We start from the raw sequence: 21,019 nt of genomic DNA, 5'->3' as shown, positions 1-21,019 counted from the left end.
GGTCCCTTCGCAACCGAGTCATCCGCGAAATACGCACTGCAAAGAAGTCCCACTACCCAACCAAATTACAACACCTGAAGCAGACCAACATCAGTCAATGGTATGGTAAGCTTAAAGAACTCTGTGGACTAAACAATAAGACACACCCCCTCCCCTTCCTTAGCCATCTCACTAATGTTGACGAAGCTGAGCAAACAAATAACCATTTCGCTACTATATGCCAGACGCTCCCACGGCTTGACACAACCACTCTCCCTGCTTACCTACCAGCCCCCCTTCCCACTGACTTAGTAGAAGAATTTGACGTAGCAAAACGCCTGGACAAACTAAAATTAAAACGCTCTACCACCCCCATTGACTTACCAATGAAACTCTTCAAGGAGTTCTCCCCGGAGCTTGCTAAACCCCTCTGCTCCATCATCAATGCTTCTCTCAGTCAAGCCAGATGCCCAGCTGACTGGAAGACCTCTTATGTATCACCAGTGCCCAAGTCAACCAGCCCACAATCCTTAAATCAGCTACGACCTGTTGCAATCACCCCAATACCCAGCCTAATCTGTGAAAGTTTTGTGTTCGACTGGGCTTATGCTGATATTGCAGGAGTCGTAGACCCTCAGCAATTTGGTAACATGAAAACTTCCTCCACCACCACTCTCCGTCTTGTCAGCTTTCGATTACATATACCGCCATCTCGGAGAAACGAAAACGTCTGTAGCTGTCGCCTTCATTGATTACTAAAGCGCTCGACCTAGTCGCACCACAATATAATCATCAACAGTTATTGACCTCGGCTTCGAGAAGTCTTATACCATGGCTTACAGACTTCCTCAGTGACCGACGCCGTTGCACGCTCGAGGGGCTGTTCCACCTTTCAGTCAATACTCACCTGTGGCGTCCCCCAAGGCACCGTGACCACTTGCTTCCTTATGCTCATCAATGATGCCCTAAGAGAAACCCCCCTGCTCGCTGGAAATATGTCGATGATTCCACCATTGGACCAAGGCCACCAATTCTGCTCCCCAACTATACCGCCCTTCATTTATTGAACAGTCTCCAAACTGTACACCACCAACCATGTCACCATCAACCATCACATCTCATGGTTATGCACATCAACCTCCGACATTGTCCCACCTTCTTCCATTACTCTAGGTCCGAACACACTCCAGGTTGTAGATTCCACGAAGCTCCTCGGCGTCACCATAGACAACAAACTAAATTGGAAACCACACGTCAGTGAAGTTGTCAAATCCTCCAGTTTCCGTCTCCACCTCCTCCGCCGACTCAAGTCTCTCGGAGTTCCTGCACACGAGCTCCTCAGTGTTTACACAACATTCATACTTCCCAAGCTCACCTATGCCTCCCCACCTGGTCTTCCTCCCTAAATGCCACACAACGTAAACACCTAGAAAAAGTGCAAAAGAGGGCATGCAAGATTATTCTCTCCCCTTCCTACTCCACATATCAAGAAGCGCTCAACACACTGACCCTTTCGACTCTCACTGACCATCACCACGACCTCATCTGCAAATTTGGTAAGAAGCTTCTACACCATCCCCGACACCGGCTCCTACTACCACCTGAGATCCCTTGTCCGAGAATTGCTGTTCGACACCACAACCGCATCCAGCCCATACGTGCACGAACTGATCGCTATAAGAACAGCCCAGTCCCAACCATTGTAAAAATTATCAATAACTTGTAATAAATCAGTGTATTCACTCCCAGTAAACACTGCTCCTTACACTGTCACTATGTTGAAATGAACTGTAGTTTGAGCTTTTCCACATCTAGTTATTATATGTCTTATTTGTGTCACTTATGTTACTTGTATATCATTTGTAATTCGTAACCCATTCCCCAAATATGTAACTGTATATTTTCAGCCTTCTGGCTGCCAAGCTCTTTCAATAAACCGTTAATTATTATTATTATTATTATTATTATTATTATACACACACACCTAGTCCTATAGTATATTAGATATTAGAGTTTAAAAGAGGAAACAATTACTGAAACCAAATTTAACCTGACCTAACCAACCAAAGAAACTTACCAAACCTTATCTAACGTCCTAGCCAAGGGATGGACCCGCTGTAATAAACAGAAAGCCCTGGTACTAGTGAAAGATACTTTGTTAAGGCATCATGATGTAATTTTACGTTTTTTTTGTGTACATGAGATTACGCTTGGCTCCGACAAGTCAGTTGTAACAAACGCAGATGTGTTTATGATAAATATTTTTTTTTTCACGTGCAAAGCATGTAAAGACACCAAACAAACCTTTAATAATCTTAACTGGTAAATATGTAGAAGTTGCCAACACCTACTTATATACTGAGTCTTAAATAGGGAATAACAGAAAAACACAAAAAATAATTAATTTATTCTATAGCATTTCCGTCGGAAATTTACATTTTCGAGTATTTTAACCGATAAAATTACCAACAATATTACTTATTCAAAGTGGACAGGGCTTTGAAGCAGAGGGAAAATGTGGGGTAAAATACTGTTATGAACCCCTTTCGCCGCTTATCAGTTTCCACCATTGGTTACCAGCGGCCAGGTCGAATATACAGAAGCATTAGATATATCACAAGTGTCATCGAATTACTACTGCTGTCCCGCCAGTCTTTGGTAATTTCCTGACGATTGGTATCAGTGTACAGACAAAACAACAGCCAGGTAGATTTCCACCTGGTCACAGAAACGGTACTCGGAAAAAATGGCACAGGAAAAAATGGCACAGGAAATAATGGCACAGGAAAAAATGGCACAATTTTCATACTAGGAAAAAATGGCACAATAAATTTCACTTCGAGCTCACGAACCACAAACGAACTTATGAACTAACGACCCTGTGTTTGAAGCTATCCAGCGTATTCAAGTTCATGTTAATGTTTGTTAACTTGCTTTATCACCTTTGTTTAGCCCTGACTTCCATTTATACACCTCGATCATATCTCGTGTTTTAGTTTGATACATTTGGAAAAATCCTTTGGGGTTTTGACTTCGCCTCCTTTGCTACCATCAGTTCATTATTCCTCTTTGCTTTCTTATCTCGGTCTTAACCCTACTGGCCAATACTTTATAATAATCTCGGAGGTAAACTTCACCACGATTTATTCTCCTACCTATAGCCTTCCTTTGTCCAATAATATTCTTTAAATAAATGTTTATCCATTTGGGAGTCATTGTTGTTTGATCTGAGTTTTCTACGTGGTATGTTCAGCCTTTGTGCATTAAGTAAATCATTATTGGAACCAGTGTTAAACAGAGGTGAACAGTGGTGAACAGTGCTTAAGTCAGTGAGAACAACTCAACAGTAACAGTCGTACCCAAGTTAACCTTCACACAGTGAGGTCCCAGGTACCCAGTGATAACGGCCAGTGAGACCCAAAAACAACCAGCGATGTGTTAATCCGTCTACGATATGAAGGCCTGGGACCAAACCTCACTCATATAACACCATCTGTGAAGGAATTACTACACCACGTGAGGCCCCCACATAACACCATCTGTGAGGGAATTACTACACCACGTCAGGTCCCTCATAACACCATCTGTGAGGGAATTACTACACCACATCAGGTCCCTCATAACACCATCTGTGAGGGAATTACTACACCACGTGAGGACCCTCATAACACCATCTGTGAAGTAATTACACCACGTGAGGTCCCCCATAACACCATCTGTGAGGGAATTACTACACCACGTGGTCCCTCATAACACCATCTGCGAGGGAATTACTACACCACGTCAGGTCCCTCATAACACCATCTGAGGGAACTCCTACATCACGTGAGGTCCCTCCTAACACCATCTGGGAGTTAGTTACTACACTACGTGTTTGCTGTTCAACACGTACAATCCTACATTAATCTGTATGTTCACTGTATGTTCCTTTACCTTTCTCTAATGAAGGCTTTTGTTAAACCACCAATGTATGTAATAAGTCATTTATGTCCAATGTATATGTTCAGCCTTCGGGCTGCAGAACTTTTTCAATAAACCGTTAATTATTAGTATTATTATTATTATTATTATTTATTATTATTTAAATTTTTGTGGAAATCGTGATCAGGTCATCCTCAACCGTCATATTTTGTGAGGTTATCGTTGTCATGTTCACTTGGTAAAATGAGGTCGTCCTCTGTGGGTACATTGTGTTAAGTCACCTCACGTGAGGTCATGTTTTATGTTATGACGTTGATATAACTCTAAGTAAGTTTCAGTAACAAACGTTATAAAATTTTAGCGAAAACATTTAAATAAAAATTAATGTGCCATTTTTTTCCCAGTCTGATGTGCACAACCTGCGACAGCAGAGCAGAAAACTCACTGCAGCACTACCTCAGAGAGTGCCCTGGAACAAAACTAGCTAGGAGAAACATACAACCCCCTATCACAGCAGAGAAGGTTGCCAAAATGCTAACCACCAACCACTCTCAAGAAACCCAACAGTTTCTTACCGAGCATCCACCCCAACGCTAGTGGTGGAGATGTACAGTTAACTAAAAAGATGCTGGTGTTTTATCCCAGCAGTGGGTGGACCAGCATTTAAGCTTTAGGTCCGCGTAGGTAATATTCCTATAAATCTTAAAAAAAAAAAAATAAAAATAAAAAATAAATACAAAATATCGTCAGATGCCTAGAGGATTCTAGCGACGTCCAGACGATGGAGGTCGGCTTCAGACACGCCTGGAGAATTCTAGAATGATCTAGGCATACAATAATAAGTAAATCATAAAAAAATTATGCAATGCATTCCAGAAAATTCTTCCATAAGTAATACGTCAATATATACACGAAAATCATCCTAAACTTGCCAAAATAACTGTTGCTTGGAATAGTAAATACCGGTAACCATAAAACCTACTTTACAAACAATATACTATAACACCAAATTATGCCTCAACATTACAATACATTTCACCCTGGATGTGTTAAGACTTTCACCCTCTACATCTTTAAAAAGAGCCATAACTTCTATTTTCCTTCTCCCTGGAATTTTCAGTTCTGTTGATATTTAGCTCTGATTTCCTACACACAGTTCAATTTCATTTCACAGAGACAGATGTAGATAGATCCTCCCCCAATAAGACTCAAATGCTCACTGACTCGGTGGACAGTGGACTGCTCAAGTTGTGGCAGGCTGGCAGTTAGTTAGAACCCGTTTAAACGCGTACAGTACCGGTCAATTACTAGCACCACAGTCCAACTCTCCAACATGCACAGAAACACTATTTACAACAGTAATGCTTTACACTATTCTACATTTTTCTCTGTATTATCCTTTTATAATTAGCTCTTAGAGTGGTGAAAAGAATCTTGCTAAGTAAAACAGAACTTAGTTGTATTATGTAAGTACAGTATACAGTAGTTAAAATGTTACTAATTATATTATATATAAGCCAGATTGGCTGAAGGTAGTGTTATAGTTGCTGCAATAAGACTATAAAATAAATTTTTTGCCCCCCAAAAGCACAAAATAAAAACACGTTTTTCTACTCCAGATTTAAAAAAAAAGTTTTAAAAAACGAATGCTTTTTTTTCTTCTTTGGCTTTGCATTACTATTCATGATCGCAAGCAGTGCGTGGCGATTAATGGTACGAAATCGTCTGCGTACCCAGTACCCGTGACAAACAGGGTACCACAGAGCAGTGTATTGGGCCCGTTGTTGTTTGTTTCATAAATGACATACCGGAAATTATACACTCCTCCATACAAATTTTTGCGGACGATGCCAAGTTATTCAGGGAAATTAAGAACCAAACAGACTGTGAAGATCTCGTGAGTTTCAAGAGTGATCGAAGAAATGGCTGCTAAGAATCAATGTCAAGAAGTGTAAGAGGATGCACCTGGGCCGTACCAACGGTAAGGTGGCGTATCATATGTCCCACAGGGACGAAGAGACTGCATTAATAGAGACCGAATGCGAAAAGGACCTGCGTGTGTATGTTGACAATGAACTGAAGTTCTCGGGCCATTGCGAGAAGTTGAATCAAGCAATTTAAATGGTAGGTCTTATAAGAAGGTCGTTCAGATATCTACACCGTCCGTCCATCGTAACGATCTTCAAGAGTGAGGTGCTTCCCTGCCTGGAGTACTGTCTCCCCTTCTGGTCCCTGGGATATGCTATAGACTGACTGTTCATTGAAAATGTCCAAAGGAGGGCCACCAGACTGGTGCCTGCACTACGGCACCTCAGTTATCCAGAGAGATTAGAGCGCCTGCAACTGCCTAGCTTATACTACAGTCGGGCAATGGGTGACGTAATTGAGGTGTGTAAACACCTCAGAGGGCACTACTCAGCTGAGTGTCCGTATCCTTGAGCCGGCGGACGCCCGCCCCACAAGCGGCCACAGCTCAAGGTTGAAGGAGCCACATGTCCAGAAAACTGTGAGGGGCAAACTTTTTCGGAGTGAGAGTTGTGGACTCTTAGAACAACCTGCCAGAGAGTGTTGTGACGGCACCGAGTGTGAGCTGTTTCAAGACCAGACTTGGCCAACACTGGGGCAGGTTCAGATATATTCAGGAACCAGTTCATGTCCAGTACGTGTCAACAGTGCATAACAGAAATGTGACCGACCTCCCAAGCGGCTAACGAGTCGTTCAGTGGCGAGGAGGATAAAAGTAAAAATATAAAAGGCAGTGCCCCCAGAATAAAAACAAAAATTCATGCTGAGATGGTTATTAATTACCAGTGACTTTATCATCTGCTGTTCCAGGTCAAACTAAACCTATTTTTAAAAAGTCATATAATTTATATATATTTTTTTTTATGGATTAAGCTTGGTGTTCAAAATGAAAATGTGTTTGTAACAAATTAACTTTTACCTTCTAGTCCTGTTGTATCATTATTTCTTTCACCGTGCTGCGAACAGTCATTATAAGCCATGTAACGTCGAGGACTACATTGAAAATAAGTATTACGGTGCAAATAATTTATATACTTTTACTTTTATCCTCTTCGCCACTCATCGGCTCATTAGCCGCTTGGGCGATCGGTCACGTCTCTGATTACTCTTCCTTTTCACTTATCCTCTTCACCAAAAGATCGGCTCGCTAGCCGCCCGGGCGATCGGTCACGTCTCTGTCAAGCACTGTTGGCAAATACTGGGTATGCACCGGCTCCTGAATGTTTTTTTTACGGGAATTAGCCCACCCGGGCACAGGTCAAACGAACCACAACGGGGCCTCGGGGGCGAAAAAAAAAAGAACAGAAAGAAATTAAAAAGAGAACAAAAAGGTTATATTGTGTTAATCTATACCACAAAGATGCCGGAAAACCAGCTTTTTAAAGTGAGACAGATTATTTAATTTTGGAAACACAGAAGAAAGCAGAGCATTCCACAGTTTGGCTGTGTAAGGAAAGAAGGGAGTACTATGACGGGTTATTCTCGTGTGACCGACATCCACAGAGAAACAGTAGGCACCGCGGGCAAGAAGTGTGTTACGAGCCCAAAGCCTTGCCGGGGGTACACAGGATGCCAAATCCACCGAACATTGCCCGTTAAAGTACCTGTAAAAGAGAGACTAAAGCAACATTTCGGCGAAGAGCAAGGGAAGAGAGATTGTCGACTAAAGGAGGAGAGTACCTAAACCCGCTCCAGTGTTGGTCAAGTCTTGTCTTGAAAGAGCTCGCACTCAGTGCCGTCACAACACTCTCGTAGATTGTTCCAAGAGTTTACAACCCTCACTCCGAAAAAGTTTGCCCTCACAGTTTTCTGGACTTGTGGCTTCTTCAATCTTGAGCTGTGACCACTTGTGGGGCGAGCGTCCGCCAGCTCCAAGTAAGGACACTCGACTGAGTAGTGCCCCCTAAGATGCTTATACACCTCAACTAGGTCACCCCTTGCATGTCTGTAATATAAGCTAGGCAAGTTCAGGCGCTCCAATCCCTCAGGGTAGCTGAGGTGCCGAAGTGCAGGCACCAGTTTGGTAGCCTCTTTGAAATATTTTCAACCAACTGACAATCCCTAGCATATCTCGGGGACCAGACGGGGTGACAGTTCTCCAGATGGGGAAGCACTTCACTCTTGAAGATCGTTACGAGGGACGGAACGTCTAGATATCTGAACTACCTTCTTATAAGACCCAATAATTTATTTGCCTGGTTTACCTTCTTCTCGAAATGGCCCGAGAACTTCAGCTCATTGTCAACATACACACCTAGGTCCTTCTCACATTCAGTCTCAACTAGTGCAGTTTCTTCATCCCGTTGGGACATATGATACGCCTCCTTACCGTTGGTACGCCCCATGGGCATCCTCTTACACTTCGTGACATTGAATCTCAGCAGCCATTTCTTCGACCATTCCTGTAGCCCACAGAGGTCCTTCTGCAGCTCTTCACAGCTCGCTTGGTTCTTAATTTCCGAAATAATTTGGCGTCATCGGCAAACATTTGTATGGAGGAGTGTACAACGTCAGGCATGATATTTATGAAACAAACAAACAACAGCGGGCCCAATACACTGCCCTGTGGTACCCCACTTGTGACAGGTACGGATGACGATTTCGTGCCATTAATCACCACACACTGCTTGCGGTCATGTAGAAAATCTTCTACCCACGCTAGGACATTTCCCCGAATTCCGTACCCTTCCAGTTTGATTTTCAGCCTTTCATGGGGTACATGTCGAAAGCCTTGGCAAAATCTAGGTATATATTGTCGATATTACCACCCCGTTCCAGAATATGGGTCCAAATATCCAATACCTTGAGCAATTGTGTTAAGCAGCAGCGCCCCGTTAAAAAAACGTGTTGGCAATCCTTTACAAGGTTGTTTCGTATTAGATGTTCCATTGCGGCATCTCTGAAAATACTCTCAAGCACTTTACATATTATGCTGGTCAGGCTCACCGGTCTATAGTTGTTCGTGGAGTGACGATCACCCTTCTTTAAGATAAGACTTAGATAAGCCACTTTCCATTCACTGGGGACCATTTGTTCGTCCAGGCATTTACAAAACAGGATCTTCAGGGGCTCTGCAAGCTCGTTGCACAACTCTCTTAGCACTCTAGGATGCACCATGTCAGGGCCGGGACTCTTATGAACCTTTAGCCTGGACAGTAAATTTCTAATACCCTCTTCTGTGAACACAATGTGGGTCAGTGCTGTGTCGAACCGTCTGTCCTCAAACACAGGAAGGTTAGATGCATCCTCTCTTGTGAACACCGAGGAAAAGAAGCTCTTCAATGCCTCAACTTTATCCTGGTCAGATTCTATGTAACTACCATCCTCAGGCCTCAAGTCTGATACTCCTACTCGTGTTGTCAATTTCGACTTTGCATAGCGGTAAAACGCCTTTGGGTTTGACTTGACCTCGTTTGCAAACAGCTTCTGGAACTCTTTTTCAGCCCTTCTACACTCTATCTTTGCTTGGTTTATGCCTCTTGCATACATCCTCCTGTCTTGCTCATCGTTTGACCTAACCCACGTCTTGAATTTCTGGGTTTTCTTCTTAATTCTGTCGACCGCCGCATGCTTCATGTGTAGGGATCCCCTCGTATTCCTAGAAACACTGGGTTTGGTCATGGGTGTATATTTATCAATCAACTGGGTCACTTTACTAGTTATGATATTCAGCGAAGTGTCTGCGTTCTTGTACCTTAATGAGTCAGGCCTGTTGATACCACTCATTTCTTCCCTCATCCCATTGTAATTTCCCTTGTAATATTTGCACCTTGGCCTGGCCTTATCCTGAACTAGGTACCAGTTAAATCTGAATGACAACACTATATGGGGCAAGGTGTTCCAGTTTGGCCACCATACCCTCCTCGTTTGTTATGATGAGGTCTAGTGGCTTGGGTGTTTGCTCCCCTCTGTAATGTGTCGGGTCTCTAACATGTTAGAATAGAAAATTAACTCTCAGAGTTTCTACAAAATGAGTAGCAGGGTTATTCAAGTCATTTGGGGTGGACTCGTTTCTCCAGTCGATGTCGCCATAGTTAAAGTCCCCCATGATAAGGAGGTGGCTAGGGTTGAGCATCGCCGCGTTGTTTATTAAGGTACTTAAGTTCCTTTAATTTAGTGGGACGCAGTTTGGGGATCTGTAGATACACCCGATGATAAGTAAGTCCCCTCTTTTTAATTTAATTTCACACCACTTGGACTCTTCAAAAACATCCTCTCCTTGTACCCTCGCCTGGTTGCCTGTAAGGTCTTGCCTAGCATAGATAACCACACCCCTCTTGCAAGTTTCTTGAGAAAGGTTCGTAAATGAGTCATATCCAGCAATACTGAACTCACATTCCTCTGGGTCGATTCTCCTATTCTTGTATAACAGTTCTACAACTCCTACAATATCTGGTTGGCGTACTCTTAGTAGTGTTTCAAACTCCTCTCTCTTATCGAGAAACGTGTCAGTATTAGTGTGCATTTCATTCAAGCCAGAATTTGTTCTCGGTAACGTCTCTGCTCTTAGTAGTAACCCCACCCCACCCCATCCCCCACCCCATTCTCAGAAGCTGCAGCATTTGCTAAGTACACTGTATTTTGCAGGGTGTGGTTAGAAATGTCATTGTTTACACGGCGCTCACCTCCTCCTCTCCGGTAGGCGGAGCTGTTCCGCCTCCCGGGAGGGGGGTTGAGTGGGTGGAGGGTGCACTGCTGCTCCCTGGCCCTGTGTCGGCACACTTGCTTCCACTACCCTCCCCCTGAGTATAACCCATGTACACCCGTCCCCGTTCTTCCTTGACTCCTCCCTCTTCTGCTTCAAGTCCTGCAGGAGCTTCTTGTGCTGTTCCCGTGCGATCTGGGTGAATGAATACATCCCGAAATGCCTCGTTCCTTGCTAAGTTTTTTGCCTGCCGAATAATCTGCCATTTCTCTTCCCCGCTCGCTAGTGTGATCCTGAGGGGGCGAGGCTTATCCCCCTGCTTTTGTCCCAGCCTCCTCACATCCTGGCTCTCTGGGACTCCAAAAACGATTCCATTGTTCCTGCGCTGAAGACGTTCCTGGTGTTCCTCCTCTCCCCTAACAGTAGGTCCGTTAATTTTCATTTCTTCGACACACTTCTTCAAAGTCCCAAGCTGCTGTAGAACCTGTTCTGATCCTGCATTACTCCCCGCCCCCTCCCGTAGCCCTGCTAATATGTCAGCATAACTCCTCTTAACAACCACCTCCATTCTATCGGCTACTTCCTCAGTCTTAGCCAGGATCTCTTTCACAACTTGCTCCAGTTTGTCAACCAGCAGGGCTCCAGCGTCATCTATTTTCGTCCCTAGAGAACTCGTTCCCTTATGGCTTGCAATCGCCTCATTCACCTTGACTATGCAGTCAGGGCAATACCAGCAACAGCCATCATGCTTTACGGCAGTTAGTAACTTCCTAAACGTTGCATTAACAGGCCTGTATCCTTCATATCCGACGTCTCCCTGCAGTCATCACATATCAAACTCATGGTTGTTGTGGGGGTGGGGGGGGAGGGGGGTGCAGACTGTGTATAGATCTACACCTATTTTAAAAAAAGTAAAGAGAGAAAAAAGGAAAAGAAAAAAGAACAGTTGTAGTGGATTCCTCCCCTACAAGCACCGAACCTTCTCGAATTCCCCAGCCTACGCCTCCAGCGCCGCCCATGGAGCGGGGGTCAACTATCTACCCACGCCTACCCCCGCCTTATAAGGCCTGACACCGCTGTGATCAGCCTCTCTTTCTACCCAGTGCCACCAGCAAGCAACACCTCCTCCGCGCCAGCTGTGCGGCTGCCGCTCCCGCCAACGACCTTGGCGTCCCTCAAGCCGCGTGCCCTCACTCTGGGCACCCTCACCACCCAGCTCTCTCTACTCAACGCTTATTGTGAGAAGACGGGCCATTGTGAGAAGAAGGTAAATCAGGCAAATAAATTATTGGGTCTTATAAGAAGGTCGTTCAGATATCTAGACGGTCCGTCCCTCGTAACGATCTTCAGGAGTGAAGTGCTTCCCCATCTGGAGTACTGTCACCCCATCTGGTCCCCGAGATATGCTAGGGACTGTCAGTTGGTTGAAAATGTTCAAAGGAGGGCCACCAAACTGGTGCCTGCACTTCGGCACTTCAGCTACCCTGAGAGATTGGAGCGCCTGAACTTGCCTAGCTTATACTACAGACGGGCAAGGGGGGACCTAGTTGAGGTGTATAAGTATCTCAGGGGGCACTACCCAGTTGAGTGTCCTTACTTGGACCTGGCGGAAGCTCGCCCCACAAGGGGTCACAGCTCAAGATTGAAGAAGCCGCAAGTCCAGAAAACCGTGAGGGCAAACTTTTTCGGAGTGAGGGTTGTAAACTCTTGGAACAATCTACCAGAGAGTGTTGTGACGGCACCGAGTGTGAGCTCTTTCAAGAGAAGACTTGACCAACACTGGAGCGGGTTCAGGTACATTCAGGAGCCGGTGCATGCCCAGTATTTGCCAACAGTGCGTGACAGAGACGTGACCGATCGCCCAAGCGGCTAACAAGCCGATCAGTGGCGAAGAGGATAAAAAAAGGAAAAGTATTACCATGCTACCTACCCGGCAACAAGCTGCATTGTACATCCAATACAATATGTATACAGTGAGCACATTGTGAGTTTCCTTTCTCCATCCCATCCTGAGTGTGAACCAATATCCCATAACCCTACACAGTACTTAGCTACTCTCTGTTGCCTATAGAGTTGTCTTCTGCGACTGCGTACACTGTATGGTGTATTCACAGTCCTTTAGAAAGCACACAAACAAAATAAAATTTAAAGTCTCTGTGACACCTATGACACGACTTGGTTTCAGCTAGCACGGTGCCTTTCCAGCTTGCTTGCTAGTTAGTGCTCCCTTTAAGTTATTTACAACTTCCGCGGTCACTGATGACACTATGAACTATCACTGTGTACACTGTATCTCCCTATGAGTGGTGTATTATAAACACAGTTTCAGTCCTTGAGAAAGCACACAAACAAAATAAAATTTAAAGTCTCTGTGGCACCTATGACACGAATAGGCTGGCAGTGGTCCTTACCAGCTTGATTGCCAATATGTATTCACTTTAAGTTATTTACAGCCTTTTCTGCGGTCACTGATAACACTGTGAACTGATTTACCTAAAATCACAGTACTACACGCCCTGGTTGGCATTTATTACAGCCGTGAACACAACTCCTTAAAAAAAAAAAAAAAAGCTTTGTCATATGGCAGCGAGTTGTGGTTGTAGGCTGCTGGCCTCCCGACCTGTGGGCTGTACCTCCAACTCGGTGGAATTTGAGTTTTCAAAAATACAATCGCGTCTACCATTAAAAATCCTACATCGATTTACACTTTCACATCACTTAGACGATCTTGATGATCTTATGTAATCACTGTCCAATTCCTGCCGCTCAACATCGAAGGCCCGAATGCCGAACACGCTTTGTTACAGAGACGCAACACGACCCGACCCGCCCGCGGACAAAGCTTATACTTCGGTAATGGTGTATATACAGTTAATTACGTAAGTATATAGTGTATTGTATTACATAAATCTTTACAAAATGAATTCAAATCAAATCAACCGAACGTAAAAAACTCACTCTAATTACTTACTTCATTGTAGTTGTTGAATAAAGAATCACTTTTGTCATCTGCTATGGTCACCTGCTTGGTTATGCTTCATTTAATTCATTAATGAACGTTTTGTACTAAGTTTCGTGGACCAAAGTAATCATATGCAGTAAATAAATTTGGGTAATACCGAAGTCACTGAATGAGTAAATACTAAAACCATATTTCCTGTGATGTAAGATAAATATTTATTTTATATTTTGGTAATTTCAATCAGACTACGACAAAGCACAGTTGATGTTTAAAATCACTGAATAGCTTAAAACTTAAACTTTACTGTATTTCACGTGATTTACGAAAAAAATCAGTACATCCTGTTAACATCATGCGTCACCTCTCGATAGTTCTTCAAATGTTGTGTACAATTACAGATCTCTGCATACTTTACATGTAATATCACCAGTACACAACCGTAACGGGTGAAGCTCTAGACACACAGGACTGACAATTTCCTCCAGGACAGAGCAATTAGTGAGTACACCTAACAATATCACAAGAACAACTTCTTTCGGGCGAGCACTGACTAATGGTAAAGCGAATACAGGTGAACCCAATTCTGTGGACGTCATACACACCGGGGGCACCGCTACACACACACGCACACACGCTTAACTGGCCAGTTTTCCTGCTTACGTGGAGCGAGTGAGGTTTGCAGTGTGTGCCCAGATGGTCGTTGATACTCAATACCCCTGTATTTCATGCGTAATGTACAGTGGTGCGTTGCGCTGTGCATAGTGAAATATTTTTTTAAACATGTTACCCAATGTAAATATAATTTCGTATAATGATGTGTGACCAAGTCCCAGGTTGCTCATCTGTCTTTCTGCCTCATTTACACACAATTGTAGGGTCTCAATTGTTTCTCGTACATGACAACACAACATACACATAGCGTTTCTCACTATTGATTTTTTCATTCTTGTATTTCTTTGTATTTATAATATTATTATTATTATTATTATTATCGCAGTTATTATTATTATTATTATTATTATTATTAATATTATTATTATTATTATTATTATTACAGTGTTGTTAATATTATTACCATTAATATTTTATTTTACTTTTTATTATAAATTTTATTGACTATGAATTATTATTATTATTACATTTTCGCCCCCCGGGTCCCAATGTGGGTCAGTGACCTGTGCCCGGGTGGGCTAATCCCATAAAAAAATATTTATATATATATATATATATATATATATATATATATATATATATATATATATATATATATATATATATATATATATATATATATATATATATATATATATATATATATATATATATATATATATATATATATATATATATATATATATATTTCATGTAAATCCACAATGGAAACGTTGTCTTTATTCAAGACATCTTCAAAGGCAACTTCAGTTGCCTCTGAATATGTCTTGAATAAAGACGAAAGCTAAGGGTTGTTTCCATTTTCCCGTGTGATTTTATCAAGATATATATATATATATATATATATATATATATATATATATATATATATATATATATATATATATATATATATATATATATATATTGCAGCTTAATGTGGGAGTTGATTAATATTAGTTTTAGGTTTGTAGTTCCCTGGAGTGTGGCACTAGTGTTGCCACTCCTTGGGATTTTCTACTAGAGCTTGGGTTTTTTGCTTCGACCTTGGAGTCTTGGAGTTTTTCCTTAGAATCCAATAAATCTTGGAGTTTTTGTTAAGTGTATCGAAACAAAATATTTTGATGCGTGCACTGCAATAATGTAGTATATCATAAAACGTAATTATACTTAATCAATTGGAAACGAGACAAAAATATACACGGTGATTGTGATTGATGATAAAATATAAGTCATGAACTAGTTTTTCATCATTGAAGTTCAGCAAGGGAGGGCCGGGAGTGGACACATACGGAGTACGACTGTACGGACTCTGGACAGGTTCAGTTCGCGGCCAGTATCTGGCTGGAAGATGTGAAGCTTTGCTACTGAAAGAACCACTTGGGGAAAGTAAAGAAAGGTTCCTTGTTGACTGTCATAAATTTTTAGCAGAACTGTGTGTGCAAATAAGGAAGAGATTTCCCCTAGAAGAAGATAGTGTCCTAGCACAGCTTACTATTATTGATCCAAAAGTTGCTCTGTCTCCGCAACGAAATGTTAAATCAATTGCACAATTGGCTGTTCATTTCCCCACACTCGTGAAAGAGACAGACCTTGATGATTTACAAGACCAGTGGCAAGATCTGTTGCATGCCAAGGCTAGTCTTCAAAATTTGAACTTGTCACCAACCTCTTTTTGGCAAGAATTACTTGAAATAAAAGATGGAAACAATGAAGCAAAATTTTCTACCCTTGCAACATTCATGCGAGAATTATTGGCCTTGCCACATTCATCTGCCGTAATTGAGCGGATGTTTTCTAAGATAAACTTTGTCAAAACCAAGCATTCCAACAGGCTATTAACCGAAACTGTTGCAAACCGTATGCTTGCAAAGCAAGCAGTCGCTCGGCAGGGAGGGTCTTGCTCCAATTGGAACCCATCTAAATCTCTGCTTAGCGACATGAAAAGTGGAAAGTGTCACCAGCGCTATACAGAGAAGTGCTCCAAGTCAGAGGTGGCAACTATGCACCCAGAAGATGCCAGCAGTGATTCGGAAGAACTTCCACTACAATTCTACATGCATTAAATATATGTAAATCCCAGGTAAGACAATTAAAAGTACATATTTTCGAGACCTTAACACAAGGTAAATGTTCGTGTACTGTGAAAATGAACATCTTGGTTATTTTAGGTCAATCATGAAGTTTTCTGAGGTGCAATTTTGGATTTTTTTTAAATTCTGGAGTGGCACACTGGGCACTATACTTACCGTGGAGCCATGTCAGTCATTGGCTGGCCATGGAGGTGGAAGGACGTTTGAATTTGTCAGTGGTGGATACCTTTTCAAATCGGGTTTAGTTGAGTATTAACTATTAAGTGCTGCTCTAGTATTATTTATGGGGGTAAAGTGCAATCAATGGTGATATTACAAAGTAGTTTATTGTTTATTTACTGTGCATATATTAGTGATTAACTCATGATTATGTTGATTTATTCTCTCGATTTAATTTGTGAGCGGCGCTGTTGGTTGGCTGAGGTGAAGGCGGTAACTGGCCAATCACAGCGCAATCCGAAGCGAGGCCCGGTCTGTGGAACTCGCCGCTGGTTGGCTGGTAAGCAGACGGCAAGTGACCAATCAGCAGTTATATGGGAGAGTCCACTACAGCCAAGGTACCTACCTTGACTACAGTGTAGTGGATTTCTCCCCTACAAACGCTGTTTGTCGCTGAGTAGCCGACCCCACCAATTCCCCAGCGTATGCCTCGTGGTCTAGGTCAACCAGCGCCGCCATACATCACGGAGCTGGGGTCAACTACTAAGCCACGCCTACCCCCCGCTATTTAAGACCTGACCTCGTGGTGACCTGTCTCTTTTCTACCTACACCAACCAGCCAGCAACACCTCCTCCGCCTGCCTGGTGGTCCTCGCTCCTCCTCCGCTGCCTGGTGGTCCTCGCTCCCGCCGGCGAGCATGGCGACCCACAAGCTGGTCCTCCTCTGAGCATCCTCACCAACCAGCTCTCTCTACATCACGCTTGTAACCATGCTGCCTTCCCAGCACCAAGCTGCATTGTACATCCAATACAACATGTATATAGAGAGCACATTGTGAGTTTCCTTTCTCCAACCCATCCTGAGTGTGAACCAAATATCCTGGACCCCACAACAGCATTCATTGACAAGTACGAGAACATTTTGCAGCCTCACGTGCTGAAATGATCTGCAAGCAACATAAAAAAGCTGACCCTATAACTCCAGAACTAGGAGACAAAGTAATAATAAAAGCGTTGGAACGCATGTCAAAACTCTCGCCTAAATTCACAGATCCGTACGTGATTAGAGAGAAAGAACATGGAAACAAATTCCAAGTAGTTGAGCCAACGACAAATGTCACATATATAATACATCTAGATAGAATGAAAAAAGTCAGCAGAGACTTAGTAAGGACTCCTAATGTCAGGCAAGTACGTCCTACTTCTACTACAACAGTTGCTCAACAAAATATAACGATAGACAATACATATCGTCAAAAACTACGATCAGCAAACAAAAATCGTTAATTGTCCTGTTGGTCTTGAGCGCGGTAGCAACACCTGCATCCCCAGCAGACGTCGTCAAACCCTGAGCTTTAGTTGCCCCACTGGCAAAGTACTTGTAGTACAAGACGTTGTCACTATCGAGTACTAGCTCCATGATTAAGTACGCATGCCAGTGCACCTGAAGTCAATAGCTATCCACATTGTAATGGCTGTGCAAATTCTGCAAGATCTCCAACAACAATCTACAATCTCTACAACTAGGGTCGGCGCCAGCATATTTGGCGCCCTTAGCAGGACTGCAGCTGGCGCCCCCACCCGCCTCCCACTTCACGATTGGGTTTGCCCACAAAGTAATCAAGGTACCATATTGAAGAAACTGTTTTCCTTACACTGATCTATTTTAATTTGCTAATACATACATTAATTAGCAAATCCTCTTAAACTGTGGAATATCCAAAGAAAAGCACAATACAAGCAATATAAAATAATGGCATGAAAAGTGACTAAAAAACACTCAAAATCAAACTACCATTGTATTTAAACAATAAGCAATTCAATTAACATATGTCATGACATTCTGGATTGCGCCGTTTTCTCCTCTTCGCTACGTGCCTGCTTATAACAGTTATAACTTGACTTCCTGGAAGCGAATTCGTCGATTACATTGTAGGAGTTCGTGGTATAATGTTGTCTAGCACTCAGGATGGATGGAAACTCTAATGTGGTTTTCTTGTATAATATAAGTTATATGATAGACAGTCTGGTGCTGGAGGTGCCGTGTGGTGAGGAGCTGCTCAGTAGAGACGTTCGGTGAGTAGCGTGTTGAAGGAGGTAGATGTGCAGGAGCTTCGTTAGAGAAGATGTTGCCTGTTGCTGGCCTCCTGGTTGAATGAATGCTGACAGCGTGGAGCTTGCTGGAGGAGGTGTTGCTTGTTCAGGAAGATGGGCAGAATGAGAGCTGGTTGGTGAGGAAGCTCAGAGAAGGACAGCTGGTGGGTCGCCATGCTCGCTGGTGGGTCGCCATGCTCGCTGGCGGGAGCGAGGACCGCCAGGCAGGCGAGGAGAAGCAAGGGCCGCCAGGCAGCGGCGGAGGAGGAGGTGTTGCTTGTTCAAGAAGAGAGACCGGAATGAATCTCAATGGAGAGACAGAGCTTATATACCCAGCAGCCGCGAGTCCTCTATGAGTCATGTTGGGAAAACCCGAGAAAGTCGGCGGTCTCTAGTTCCGTTGCTAGGTTACCGTAACATCTGGTGTCGCCGCTCGTTTGGTTGCTAAGGAAGACGTCGCAGGTGGGATGCAGCTACGCAGTTTGTAGGGGAGACGTCCACTACAACATCGTCATACGATAACTCCCTAGACACTGCATGGTTCACACTGATGATGGCCAGCCCACTAAGACGATCCTGTGCCATTGTGGATCGCAAATAAGTTTTTATCAGTTTTAACTTAGAAAAGCTCCGTTTTGCTGCCGACACCGTTACAGGGAAAGTTGCACAGATCCGCAGAGCTACTCACAAGTTCGGGAATACTTCAGTAAGTTTCTCTTCATGCAGGAAGGCGAGAAAATCCATTGTTGTCATTCTCTTGGAAGGCAAATCTGGGACACTGCAGCTCCATGGCCAGTTGCCTTCCATCAATGTCTGAGTGTCCCTCATGAGTAAGCGTGTTGCTGAGAGTTTGGCAGTGATCGTCGATGTCTTTGTCAGACATGTCCGTGAACCATAACAATACCTTGAACTTTTCATTCACCTCGCCCAAGGTCTTGAACCTCTCATCAAGAAAGGAAATCGCAGGGTCCACTACCACATTGAAAAATGTAGTCTCTATCCTCTTGAGTGCATCGCTGACAGGTTCGTCTGCATACTCATAGTTAAAGTGGCATTTTTTAGTTGTTAGTCTCTTCTGTTTCAGCACGGTGTCTACGTTCATCGCTTCACAGATTTCTTTTGCAATAGTTAGTGCATCAGCAAAACCTGTATTTCTGTAGCTGACAATATTATCTCTGGTCTTCTTAAGTAGATCTACAGCCACGCCGAGCTGCATCGTAGTCGACTGCATTAGTTTGCTCACGTGCTGAATTTTGCTGAGTATATCATACAACACAACTGAGCAAATGACAAAACGGTATGATCCTACTTCCTCTGCCAACGATTGAACCTCAACTTTGATGACAGGGTCAGTTGCAAATTCTCTGAGCTCCAAAAGCGCTTGTCTGATTTGCGCAGGTTGATATCTAATTGCCTCCACACGTTTTACTCGGCTTTCCCATCTGACGTCTGACCACGATTTCAGAGTAATATTGACATGTTTTAAAAGAACGTGCCACCTCTGAGGGGAGACTGAAAACAATGTGAATACTTCCGTTAAATATCCGAAGTAACAAGTTGCATCTAGGAAGCTCTTGGCAGCGTCAGCTAATATTAAATTCAAATTATGGGCACCACACGGGACAAACAAGGTCCGAGAATTCTGTTGAAGAAGCCTGGCTTGAACTCCTTTGATGTTTCCTCTCATATTTGCTCCATTGTCGTAAGATTGACCTCGACAATCCTCAAAAGAAATGTTCAGTTGTTTCAGTCTTCCGAAGAGAATGCATGACAAATTTAGCCCTGTAGACTTCTCTACCTAAAGGAACCCCAAGAAATGCTCCTTTATTGTTGGCTTGTCTTCAAGTGCCACTATCCTGATTATGACAGAAAGTTGCTCTTTGTGACTCAAATCAGGGGTGCAGTCTAAAATAATAGAGAAGTATTTCGATGCTTTAATATCGTCCACGAATCTCTCAGTAATCTTTGCACTGATAACGTTTATCAGTTCATTTTGGATCATTTGGCCAAGGTAGTGAGTGTGACTGTGATTGCCTGCATTACTTTCAACCCTAATTAAATGATTCTTCATAACTGGATCAAATTTAGCCAAAAGTTCCACTTCTTGGAAAAAATTACCATTGGATGGACAGTTAAGTTTTTCGGTTGACCCTCTTAGAGCCAAATTTCTTTCAGCTAGAGACTGAATAATCTCCACTAGTCTAGTGAGGACTTGGCGCCACCTGTTCCACTCAACCATTAAACTTTCCATTTCCCGTTGGTCTATCGTCCTTCCTCTTGCAATGTTGACCTCCAGTTCCTTCCATGTTGTCATGTTTTTAGTGTGTTCTATGCTACTTTCATGTGTGCTGAGTAAATGACTGGCATTTTTCCAATCATTGATGCCTTCTTCAGCCATTCTAACATGTTTCGTAGAAAATATTTTACAATAGAAGCAAAAAAGTTTATCCTGTTTCACCGAATAAATTAGCCAACTTCTTTGGATCTTCT

The 21,019-nt window shown here is 43.0% G+C and overlaps 3 protein-coding genes across 3 annotated transcripts in view; all 3 read right to left on the bottom strand.

The window, feature by feature from the left end:
- The window catches only part of LOC121876110, a 51,696-nt gene extending 37,637 nt beyond the window's left edge, over positions 1-14,059 (bottom strand). The window contains exon 1 of the mRNA XM_042381048.1: positions 13,542-14,059. Within this exon, the coding sequence (XP_042236982.1) occupies positions 13,542-13,579 (38 nt within the window). The 5' untranslated portion in view covers positions 13,580-14,059. The remainder of the gene's footprint in view (positions 1-13,541) is intronic.
- Positions 14,060-19,247: 5,188 nt separating this feature from the next.
- On the bottom strand, positions 19,248-20,216 carry LOC121876109. Its single transcript, XM_042381046.1, has one exon. The coding sequence runs from the start codon at positions 20,214-20,216 to the stop codon at positions 19,248-19,250; it is 969 nt and encodes a 322-aa protein (XP_042236980.1).
- Positions 20,217-20,327: 111 nt separating this feature from the next.
- On the bottom strand, positions 20,328-20,927 carry LOC121876108 (zinc finger MYM-type protein 1-like). Its single transcript, XM_042381045.1, has one exon. The coding sequence runs from the start codon at positions 20,925-20,927 to the stop codon at positions 20,328-20,330; it is 600 nt and encodes a 199-aa protein (XP_042236979.1).
- Between the last annotated feature and the right edge of the window lie 92 nt (positions 20,928-21,019).

The sequence above is a fragment of the Homarus americanus genome, unplaced genomic scaffold, assembly GCF_018991925.1.
Source record: "Homarus americanus isolate GMGI-L3 unplaced genomic scaffold, GMGI_Hamer_2.0 scaffold34921, whole genome shotgun sequence".
Taxonomy (NCBI): Eukaryota; Metazoa; Arthropoda; class Malacostraca; order Decapoda; family Nephropidae; genus Homarus; species Homarus americanus.
This window is presented reverse-complemented; position numbering and strand designations above follow the sequence as displayed.

Bases quoted from the DNA above. Each gene is read 5' to 3' on its own strand.
- LOC121876109 (XM_042381046.1), bottom strand. From the start codon at position 20,216: ATGAGAGGAAACATCAAAGGAGTTCAAGCCAGGCTTCTTCAACAGAAT.
- LOC121876108 (XM_042381045.1), bottom strand. From the start codon at position 20,927: ATGGCTGAAGAAGGCATCAATGATTGGAAAAATGCCAGTCATTTACTC.